Source organism: Zingiber officinale, chromosome 8A (assembly GCF_018446385.1).
Source record: "Zingiber officinale cultivar Zhangliang chromosome 8A, Zo_v1.1, whole genome shotgun sequence".
Taxonomy (NCBI): domain Eukaryota; kingdom Viridiplantae; phylum Streptophyta; class Magnoliopsida; order Zingiberales; family Zingiberaceae; genus Zingiber; species Zingiber officinale.
Window position 1 is genome coordinate 109,300,319 of NC_056000.1, and position 11,801 is coordinate 109,312,119.

The following is an 11,801-nucleotide window of genomic DNA, read 5'->3' on the forward strand; positions in this document are numbered from 1 at the left end:
GGTCAAATTATGACCACGATCTAATCATAAATACGAATGACACATCCTTTGAATCATTAAAAAAAATGATCTAGAATCTCTGTGCTTATTAATACATACCCTTAGGATCGCTTGTACGGAACAGCTTACCGTAACTCCTCATCCGAACCCGAGTATCAACTCAACTAGGAGGGGCTTATGGAGTTTTAGTTACAACAGCATAATCAAACTCGCCGCCTTCAATTTTCCACCATTCATCATCGTTCTCACCGTTTTCAAAGCAAATGCCTACGGTGGCGGCGCGCCCGCCCCTCCCCCTCACCACGATTCCGACCCACCGATCCCAACCCGATGCCGTCACCCTCATCCACCTCCGCCGCCTCCACGCCCACGCCCTCCGCGCCGACGTCCACCACTCTCCCTTTTGGAACGACTTGGCCCGATCCTACGTCTCCCACGGCGCCCCCAGGCTCGCCCTTCGTATCGCCCTCCGCATGCCCTCCCCAGACGCGTTCACCTTCCCCCTCGCCCTCAAGCTCTGCTCCGTCCTCTCGGCCTTCCCCTCCGCTCTCTCCCTCCACGCACTCCTCGTCAAGCTCGGCCCCGACGCCACAACCGTGCACTCTCTCAACGCCCTCCTCACCTTCTACTCCAATTTTGGCCGCCTCGACCTCGCCCGCCAGCTGTTCGACCGAATTACCCGCCGAACCATCGCTTCGTGGTCGGCCATGATCGCCGGCTACGATCGCAACGCCCATCCCCTCGAGGCGCTTTTCACGTTCCAAGAGATGTTGGACGCCGGCGCCAGCCCCGACGAGGCGGCCCTCGTCAGCACACTCGCCGCTTGCACCCACGGCGGGTGCCTGGAGTTCGGAAAAGCGATCCACGCCTACGCAGTCGTATACGGCCTCGGGCTCGAGTCCGTCGGCTTCGCCACTGCGCTGGTGGACTTCTACTCCAAATGCGGCGAGCTAGAGCTCGCGACGGAAGTTTTCGAAAGAACGACGCAGAGAAACGTGCTGACCTGGAGCGCCATGATCGGCGGTCTAGCGATGCACGGCCTCGGGGAGGAGGCCGTGGAGGTGTTCGAGGAGATGGTGGAAGACGGTGTTAGGCCCACGGCGGTGACGATGACCAACGTGCTCAGCGCCTGCAGCCACGCCGGGATGGTGGACAAAGGCCTCACTTTGTTCAAACGGATGAGGGAAACGCACGGGATCGAGGCTAGCGCAGAGCACTGCGGTTGCATGGTGGACCTCCTGGGCCGGGCGGGGCTCTTCGATGAGGCCCTGGAGTTCATCGCTGGGATGCCTCTGATGGCGACGGCCGCGATCTGGAGGAGCCTCTTGGGGGCGGCGTGCACGCGCGGAGATCTGGAGGCGGGGAGGTTGGCCGGCGAACGATTGGCAGCCATGGAGGAGGAGATGGTGGCCGGGGACTACGTGATGTTGGCCAATATCTATGCGAGGTTTGGGATGTGGGAGGAGGTGGGGAGAGTGAGGACGGCAATGAACGATATGGGAGTCAGGAAGGTAGCCGGATTCAGCTCGGTGGACGTCGACGGAGAGCTTCATCGGTTTGTGATGGGAGACAAGTCACACCCAGAAGCTCACCGGCTACACGAAATGTTAAACCTTCTCAATTTTGAGCTCATGGATCAGTGAACCTGTTTATTTTGCAAAATAGCGTTGCATATCAAATTACTTGTATCGATATATTTCGGGATTTGAATCTATTTCTAAGTAGAATCGATGATGAAAAATACAATCGGAAAGATGAAGCGTTCAGCTTGATTACTAGTTAATGTAGCATTTCAGAGAACCATGGCCAAGATACGATAGCACAAATCTAGAATTCTTCAGGCTACAAGATTCTGCAGTTCTAACACAGGAACACCTCCCGTCTCATCAGTGGCCGTTTGGCTTCACGGACTGATGATGTGGAGAAGCATAAACGCCGCGTGAAAGACTCCTCATCGGTTGTCCGTTCCTTCCGTACGCACCTTGTGACCTAGAACCATTTCTAGCGTTCGAGTTGTGAATAGATCGTTCTGCATGCATTGTCTGGAAAAAGTACGAGGAGCTGGCGATATCTTTGAGGTTGAGCAATGGTCTGAGAGAATCGACCACTTCGCCCATGAGCGGTCGCATCTTAGGATCTCGACTGAGGCAGGAATGTGCAAGTTGAGCGACTTTCTGTGCACCTTTAATTGAGAAATTGCCTTCCAAACGAGGATCAATGAGTCTGTAGAAGCGCCGTCTTTCTCCCAGATATGGGCGTGCCCATTCCACCAGGTTGTGCTCCCCATTTGGTCGATTTTTGTCCATTGATCTCCGACCAGTCATCATTTCTAGTAGCACTACACCGAAACTATATACATCACTTTTGGATGTCAAATGACCTGGACAGAGGATTTGCAAACAAAAATGAGCCGCTGGGAATGTCCTAGGATAACAAATTGGCATAAATTGTTTTGAAACAAAAGAGTTACAAAATATATAAAAGATCTGACGACCAGACAAGAAGAAGAATAATAAAGTTATAAAGATGACTTATGGCAATGAATCTACCTGTCATTACATACTCTGGAGCAGCATACCCGTATGTTCCCATCACTCTTGTTGACACATGAGTCTTGTCACCCTCAGGACCGTCTTTGGCGAGTCCAAAATCTGAAAGTTTAGCATTATAATCCTGCAGCAACACATCCAGGGATCAATTAGATAGAAGAAAACAGCAAGAACATGAAAAGAATGGAAGTTAAAAGAGAAGAAGCTAATACATACCACATCTAGCAGAATGTTTGAAGTCTTAAAATCACGGTATATTACTGGTCTTTCAGCTTCCTCATGAAGAAAAGAAAGACCTTTTGCCGCGCCAAGTGCAATTTTCATTCGAATTGACCATGGCAAAGGAAGGGATCCTGTATCAGATGGAAGAAGGAACATAGGAAATTATAACAGGAATGACAGACTTCAAAGGACTAGAAGCATGCAGCATTCCTATCAATCGCAATGAATGTGTTGTTAGCCATATATGGCAGGGATCTAATGTTTATTGCATGCATGGTCAGTCGATTGATCCAAAGAAGGATTAGCTTCCATAGAATAAAATATAGAAATTCTTGGATGTACTCGTTAACCCAAGGTTTTGAATCTTGGAGATCCTAAAGCTAATAAGAAAGAGAAGAGCAGAAGATATGAGAAGACGTGATTATAAGACCAAGCTGTGGCCTATTACTGATAGAAAAAATGCCTTTTATATGCAACAGAACAAAGATGTACCAAAAAAGGCACAAGTAAAAAATAAAGATTTTTGGATAACCAATTTAATATCACAGAGAAAAAAAATCTTGTAGCAATTCTTTCTGAAAGTACAAAAATTAATCTCAATAAGATTTTGACCACCTGCAACGTACATCAAAAGTTAGCATGATTATATAATGGAAAACACTAAACATCTATCAGATAATTCAGGAAAAGAACAGCTAAACATACTTCTGAAAAGATGATTTTCTAAACTTCCACGTGGCATAAACTCATACACTAGCAATCTCTGATCATCTTCAATACAATACCCAATCAACTTTACCAAATTTGGATGTTGAAGATCACCAAGAAAATTAACTTCAGCCTGTATGTGGAACATGACAGTTGAAATTATAAGTAAATGCATAAATATCAGGTCACCATTAGCTGGTGAAACTTTAACAGTAAAGGTAGTGAAAGACTATACCATCCACTCTTTATGCCCTTGAAGTCCATCATGGTTAAGTGTCTTGACAGCTACAGTAAGTCCTGTGCCAGGTTTAACAGGGGCTGTACCATTTTCTTCAATCCATCCTTTGAAGACGCAACCAAATCCTCCCTCTCCCAGAAGACTCTCTGGTCTGAAGTTTCTTGTGGCAGACTTCAAGTCATTAAAGGTAAATTTGCGCAACTGGGTAGCAACTTTTAGATCTTCACCAACTTTAGAAGCAGATGAATTGCTACAAGAACTACTTGCAGTAGTTGAACCAGAAACTATTGCAGCTGGCCTATCCTTGCTACTGCCATCAACTGTTGATTTAGATTCTGGTAATAAACACACAAAAGCTAGTCATTAAGAGTTTACTAAAATTTCACATCCCTGTTTCCGGTGGGAAGTAAAGAAGAGGGGAATAAGACTGGAGGATTTAATATCCTCTGCATATGATTACCCTACCAAGAGGGTAGAGAAGAGAGGTGTGTTGAATAGAACAAAACAACCTGGTTGAGAATATTATTAGATATGTGAAAAAAAATTAAAAAAATGGTCATTAGTCATTTGACACACTTGTTTCCCCCTCCAGCTTTCCCCTCTCCCCTCCACACCCGTCCAAAATAGGGGAACATTAATCATTTCACACCTTTTCCCTTTACTTCCTCTCCTCCATTGTCGGCCCACTTTTGAGCTACTGAGCTCGGCATCCTTTTTGGACCATAATGGAAACTACCTCCACTACTTCCTCTCCTCAAAGGGTGGAGGTAAATATGGCTAAGCATGAGCCATCTTTGCTCTGCTCCACCTTCTCTCCTCACCCGCCAGGAAAACAGGACCTACAAAAGCTTTGGAACAACAAAGGAAAAAAAAAAAAAAAAAACAGATGCCACCAATGCCAATTTTTAAAAGTTTATCTGAAGACTAAATTGGAAGATTTAAATAAAATAATTGAATAAAAACATAGATTTCACATCAACAACTAGTCAAATGCCTAATTCTTAAATTAGCTTATAGTATAAATGCATTATCCCTATATGAACTGGCATCCAGGATGCCAACATCAAATAGGTATTCAATTGTTCAACAACTCAAGACTAAAGCAACCTGACGATGCACTTATTTGATTTTTTATGTTATTTTTGTCATTTTTCTTCATACTTTGTCACAGAAATCATGAACCTCAAATACAATGGCTACAAATACACAAAATCAGGTCATTAATTCCAGAAGATGACACATGAGCTTAGTATCTAACAAGCGAAAAAAGATAATTTTTAGCATGACCATTTGACACATAGGAGAGACGAATAGAAGGTTTCTCTTTGCCTACAAATTTCCATCAGACAGAGTCCAATGTGCAACTTAACATTTATCAATCAGTAACTCAACACTATTCCAACCTTAAGATCCCTAATCTTTGGTGTCACAGAATTATTTGAAGAACGAATTCAGTAACCATGGAGAATATAAGAAATTTAACACCCCAAAATATTGAAACATGTTGATTGTCCGTCCGAGATTACCAAGCTATATAAACTTACATGAAGGCCAACTTACACTTGAAAAAAAAACACGCTGGGATTCAGGGAGAGAACCATAGCAGGGAAACAACTACCAGAAAATTAATTATAAGTTGGCAGTAATTACCAAGTAATAGACACTAATATTAGTAATAGACATAACTTTGAATCAGTAGTAAGCATCCTCAGAAATGATCATTTTTTATGATAAAACAAATTGCGACCAACACATAGCTAGAATGATATGACGAACTGTAGCATAACAGAATGACAAAAGAAGTGCATCTCATAGTGAGATCCACAAGCGGTGCTTTGCACGGAACACAAAACCGAAATCAAACACGCAAAGCAACAAGAGCTTACCGCATTGGGTGCTGATGCTGCTGAGGGACGCATCAACCTTGGCTCTCGCCGAGATACAACTCCCGATGGACCGAAACTTAATCCAACAGCCAATCTCTTCTCCTTTCTTATTATCCTCCTCATGACCCTTCTTCGATCTCCCACCAGTTGCCCACGCCTCCAACTGAACTTCCTTAGGGACCAACCCCATTTTAAGTCCTTCAGAGTCCCTCCCTACGCTTCGAATTCCATCCGAACTCACAACCAAAATATCCTCTCAAAATAATGCATCACGACTCCATATATCGAACCAAAACCTGAAACACTTGCCTTCAAACGCCATCCTAACGCTGAAATCGCTTAGCCGAAACCGACCGAGGAACCCTAGACGCCGAAAACAACAGTAAAAACGAGGCAAATCGAAGATTCTTTGACATGCACGAGGCCGAATGTTTCTTCTGAAGTACATCCGTAACCCTAGAGGGATCTGTTTAAGGACAAACACACGGCTATGAAAGGATAAAACGGCCGGCGTCGCAGCGGACAAAAATGGCAAGGAAGCGCTTTCCCAGCATGAACATCGCGCAGGAGTGGCGGAGGTTGGAAGAGGAAGCGCCCTAACTGACGGCGTTACTGAGCATTGTCGACTTGGAAACGGAAAAAGGGTTTAGGAAGAAGGGCGGAGAGAGAGAGAGAGAGAGAGAGAGAGAGAGAGGCGAGGAAGAGTGTGAAGAAGAGAGGAAGCAGGAGAGGAAAAATAAGCGGAAGAACAACGCTTTTCCTTACCCGCTCACGACAATATATGTGACCCGCTTCTTCGACGTCGGTTTACAAGGAATTAATTGCAAACGGGACCCACTAGTTTCGAATAATGGTGTAGCTATACTAATGGGTACACGCCAGTCTAGTATTGTAAATTTAAAAAAAAAGTACGGGCAGCCCGGGCAGCGGCGCCACTGGGAATTTTGCAGCGAAGCCCGAGGGAGGGACTTGTACGTGAAGCGGATGCCGCGGCTTTTTGCTACACCTCGCGGACGCCCCCGTACGACTTTCTATACGCCACCGTATTAGCCGTCCGATCTTGTCTCGACGAGGCCGTGGTCGTCCGTCCATCGGCTCCATTAACACTGGCAACGGAATGATCGGCGTACGGTCTTTGGTCGACCGTTCACCGACCTCGAGCGCCTCACCTTTCTCATCGAACGGTCGATATTGATACGCATTTCAGATTAATCTTAATTTATGACAATTTATTAGACAGTGAACTTAGCTTTTCAAATTATCTGCTAACCATACTTTTAATTTATTAAATGGCAATTGATCTCTAAAATACTGCTTAAATATTTTAACTCTTGCCAGAAAAAAAATGGCAATTAAATGATAATTTTTAAACTCCTTTGCGATAAATATCAGGAGTAGATCATCTTATCCATAAAAAAATGGATCAGGGATGGATCACTCTCGATTATAATCAAATTTTAATTATGATTCGATCGTAATTGATTGTGATACCTCTCTAAGTTTATCGTCTCCACTAGATTATAGTTTGGGTCGGAGCAGACGGTCAGAGGCCACCTCCTGCTCAATGTCCGACAACTTGGACACTTGCCCACTTCCAGCGACCTCCAACCGCCCGCTCCGACCCAAACTATAACTTTGTGGGGACAGTGAACCCAAGAAGAGCTCGTAACCAATTAAGGCCAGATCGCAGGAGGCGATCTCCGACCGCCCTCTCCGACCTAAACTATAACCTGATGAGGACGGTGAGTCCAAGAAGAGATTACAACCAATTACGGTCGAATCACAGTTGCGATCCGGGCGTAATTGGGAGTGGATCATCCCCTGATCCACTTTTTTACGGACCAAGAGATCTGGTCTCATAAATATCCATGCTCAATAAAAAAGAATTACTTTTTTTATTAATAATAAAAAAATAAACCTAATTAGTCTCATTAACTAGTCCTAGGAGTGATAGGTCCGCTCCTATAAAAATTTTCCATCGGTTATCAGAGTAAATCGGGAAATACGCACGACAGGCAACCCATAAACCCAACATCCTTTGGATACGCACTCATTTAGAGAAAAACTTCCTATAAATACGTCATAACTGGGAATCGAACTACGAATACTTGAGTGATAACTTAGATATCCTATCATGACATCATAGCCCTGAGGACTACTATTTTCTTATTAATAATTGGAGATGGATGATATTCTCCCTTAGTTTATTGCTCAGACAAATTTAAAAGCATAAGTAGAGTCTCCCACCTAGCAGTCAACTTCCCTCTAGCTAGGGAGGAAAGATCCTCTTATTCATAATTTCTGGTCTTCTCCTGGTCTCTTCTATAATTTATGTTGGAACCCCAAGTTTGTTTTGGTGTGATCGACAAGTTAAGTTAGGTCATGTATATTTCTAACCTAGTGTCTAAGTGTGCAGGAGCTTAGGAGCACAGGTAGTCGAGCGGAAGACGCAGCCAGCGAGAAGGACGACACGCGGTGCGTCCGAGGGACGAGGCGCTGTGGAAGAATACACCGGCGGACGAGAAGGAAGCGCGCGGTGGTTCCGAGGGACGAAAGCCGGAGCGGAAGATTGCTCGGGGAGCAAGAGATGCAACTACCGAGAAGGACGGCACGCGATGCGTCCGAGGGACGAAAACTGCGGATGAGTACGCCGGCGGACGAGAAGGAAACACGCGGCGATTCCGAGGGACGAGAAGCCGGAGGGAAGCTCGCTCGAGAAGACCGGAAGTTGGGTTCGGGTGAGTCATTTTCCGGATGGCAGAGATCACCCAAGCGAGCATATCCGGAGGAGAAGAACCGGACCGAGGCGGGACTGAACCAGAGAAGAGGTCCCGGACGAAAAAGTCAACACCTGTTGACTTTGGGCTCCGGGGCGCCCGGAGCCCTCCGGGGCGCTCGGAACCCTTCCGGACGCTCAGACCCTGATTTTGACCAGGAACGCGATTTACATGATCTGAACGTTGGGGGATAAAGTTTTATCCCCTCAGGGCGCCCGGAACCCTTCCAGGCGCCCCGACCAAGGCTATAAATATAGTCTTGGTCCAGAAGCTTTTCATCAATTCAGAGCAACTCATTGTAACAACACTTGTACGCTCTCTCTAGTTTAGCTTCTCTAGTTGTGCGCTTCACTGCTGTAAAAGGCTTCTCCGTCAGAAGGAGATAATAGTACGACATCTTCCTTGGATTAACAACCTCCCCGGTTGTAACCAAGTCAACTCCCTGTGAGCCTTTACTTTCTGTTTTCTGTTTATTTTATTATTCTGCAAGTGTTCTGTTGAAAGTTCGAGAAGAGTCTTTGTTTATTTTTTTAGGGTTATTCAACCCTCCCTTCTAGCCGACCCAACGGTCCTACAATTTACACAACCACAGTCTGAATCCAATCAAAATTAACTCCAATCTCTCCTTGGTTCACTTTCCCCTCGGGTTATAATTTGGTGCAAGGGAGGTGGTCGGAGGTCACCAGCGATGGGCAGACTATATGGTGCTGAGAGGGGGGTCACCCATCCACCGTCAGTGGTCTCCGACTGCCTGCCTTGAATCAAACTATAACCTAGGTATCACAACCAATTTTGGCCCGATTTCAACTGCGATCTGACGTGTGTGTGTATATATATATATATATATATATATATATATATATATATATATATATATATATATATGTTGTAGAGCATTCGGTGCACGACACTCATCCAGCCACCTGAATCCAAGTGTCCGGATTCATTCAATAATTTTTTTTATTTTGTTTTGAGTATATTATATGTATTTAAGGTTTAAGATTTTAGAATTTAAGAGTTGAGTTAATGTTAAGTTGTAAGGTTATAAATAAAGTTCTATATTGAAAAGATAGGGGAAAGATCATGGATTTATAAGGGAAAAATATCTCCATTGATATGAGACCTTTTAGATATAGTCCAAAATAAAATCATGATGGTATAAGCCCAAAGTGGATAGTATCATACTATTGTGAAGATATCTAAATTCTTTTTTGTCATAACAATTAATATCAGAGCTCGGACAACCAGAAAGTATAATTGTCGACTGTGCATAAGAGATATAATCTAATTGAGTCATGTGAGTATAATATTGAATTTATTGACCTCGAACAAAGGAAGTGAAAAATATATCTCTATTGGTATAAGGTCTTTTGGATATAGCCCAAAAATAAAACCATGAGGGTTTAGGCATAAAGTGGACAATATTATGCTATTATGGATATATCTAAATTTCTTTTGCTCCTAATATTATAATGAGTTTGAGCTAATAAGATTTTCCCTATAAGGTTCTGAATTTTAGATACTCATAGGGGTATATTACATGTATTTAGGAGTTAGATTATAATAGGTTTAAGCTAATAAAATTTTTCCTCTATGGTTCAGACTTTCTTTTTAGATTATAGTGTTCACGAATCAATTTTTTTAGGTGTAATTTTTGGTTTTGAGGCAGGTAGTCGTTTCTAGTATTTAAATTTCTTCGTCTAGTTTGTTGCGATTGGTTTTCATATTGTTGAGGTATATAAATTTGACTATATAAACTATATTGTTGATTTTTAAGTTATTTTTGAATCTGAATGTAAGTGTATTTCATTTTTAAGTGTTGTTAAGATATGTTGAATTCTAACTCCAATATTATCATATAAAGAAGGGACTTGTAAGTCAGTCTAGGATTTATGTATTTCTTTTCCTAATTCTCCTAGTAATTTATTAAATAGTCTTTCCCCTAAGTCTGAGTTATAGTAATTGCCAGAGATTGTTGTAAGAGCAAGAAAGTTATTACAAAAGGATTTAATCTAATTTTAATTAAATAATTGTAATTGTGCTTAGCTTAATAATCTCTTTTTACATAGACTATCCATTATTCTAAATATGTGTCATATAATTGTGGGTCACATTCTGTAATATTAAGTAGTACAACATATTTTTCAAAGAAAGTCATTTCTGGTGGTCTACGTTTTCCAATTGTTCTGACTAAAGGATTATTGTTTGTATATTGTACTATCCTGGTTCTAGGGGGATGTCCTTGACCATAGTCCATAGTTTTCATAGTACTTTTTGATAATCTTATATCTGTTGGGCGTTACACTTGGCAGACGAAAGGGTTCGTCCCTTTCGCTGCTGCAAACGCCAGGGAGACGAAGGGGCGTCCTTTCCCCTTCGTCTTCCTCAGCCTTCTTATAAGAGGCGTCCAAGGCAATCAGAGGTGAGGAGAGAGCTTCTAGCGATCAGAGGTGCGTAGAAGACCAGTGGAGGTGATCGTGTGAGCAAAGGGAGAACATCCGTAGGGACGGGATTTGGTTTGTGGAAGAGTCCGAGAAGGTTCCGTGTGGTGATCTTCTCGGCGACAGCAGCAGCGACGTCTCCGGCGGTTCATCGGCGACTTCATTGACCGGCGTCTTCGGTTGCGGTTCTTCGGGAGATCAATGTGAGTGTTTATGGTTTCCGCATTATTATTTTAATTACTTCGTTTAAGTTTTCATGCTCTCAAAACTACCAACAATGGTATCAGAGCATGGATAGTTTTGAAAGCATGGAAATCGATGCGAAAAAGCTCGCATTTTTCTTCTTCTATCGCGAAGAAGACGATACTGTTCATCAATTGAATCGATTAATCAATCGATTCAATTGGAATGAATCGATTGAAATTGTATTTCAATCGATTCAAAATCGCAACAAAGAAAAAAAATTGCGCAGAATCGATTCAACACTATGGATGAATCGATTAAAAGATACTGTGTATGTATTGAATCGATTCATTAATCGATTGAAAATTTCAATCGATTGAAGAGAGAAAAAACCGGAATGAACAGTGCTCGATTTGACGAAGCACAGTGAGAAAAACTTACATTTGAATCGATTCACGAATCGATTAAAGAGAAAAAAAAATGCATGAACAGTGTCATTTTACGAAGCACAGTAAGTTGCGTTTTAATTATTTTTGCATGCACTTGAATCGATTCAAGAACAGACATGAATCGATTCAAGAGGGAAAAAGACATAAACAGTACTTTTAATGAAGCACTGTAACAAAAAAAAAACGTGAAGAGTAAAAAAATGCATGCATAACTTTAATTTTTTTTTCACAGTGCCTAAAATTTAATTAAATATTTATTTATTAATTCATAATACATATTTATATGTATTTAATTAATAAATAAATATATTTAATTAATTTATGGTTTAATTTATCAAAAATGGAACC

The 11,801-nt window shown here is 42.6% G+C and overlaps 2 protein-coding genes across 2 annotated transcripts; one reads left to right on the forward strand and one right to left on the reverse strand.

Annotated features, from left to right (window-relative positions):
* Nucleotides 1–263: 263 nt before the first annotated feature.
* On the forward strand, nucleotides 264–1,643 carry LOC122011113 (pentatricopeptide repeat-containing protein At5g56310-like). The gene has a single exon (XM_042567543.1). It carries the CDS (start codon nucleotides 264–266, stop codon nucleotides 1,641–1,643), a length of 1,380 nt encoding a protein of 459 aa, XP_042423477.1.
* Nucleotides 1,644–1,749: 106 nt separating this feature from the next.
* On the reverse strand, nucleotides 1,750–6,331 carry LOC122009927 (serine/threonine-protein kinase PBL34-like). The gene is made up of 6 exons (XM_042566245.1): nucleotides 5,604–6,331; nucleotides 3,715–4,052; nucleotides 3,477–3,612; nucleotides 2,766–2,902; nucleotides 2,550–2,673; nucleotides 1,750–2,380 (listed from the first exon to the last, which is right to left on the reverse strand). Exons 1-6 carry the CDS (start codon nucleotides 5,791–5,793, stop codon nucleotides 1,887–1,889), a joined length of 1,419 nt encoding a protein of 472 aa, XP_042422179.1. The 5' UTR covers nucleotides 5,794–6,331; the 3' UTR covers nucleotides 1,750–1,886.
* Nucleotides 6,332–11,801: the final 5,470 nt, after the last annotated feature.

Coding starts and splice junctions, on each gene's coding strand:
- LOC122011113 (XM_042567543.1), top strand. CDS start 264: ATGCCTACGGTGGCGGCGCGCCCGCCCCTCCCCCTCACCACGATTCCG.
- LOC122009927 (XM_042566245.1), bottom strand. CDS start 5,793: ATGGGGTTGGTCCCTAAGGAAGTTCAGTTGGAGGCGTGGGCAACTGGT. Junction 3,613..3,714: donor AAGGGCATAAAGAGTGGATG/GTATAGTCTTTC, acceptor TTCCACATACAG/GCTGAAGTTAATTTTCTTGG. Junction 2,674..2,765: donor CAAACATTCTGCTAGATGTG/GTATGTATTAGC, acceptor GTGTTGCTGCAG/GATTATAATGCTAAACTTTC.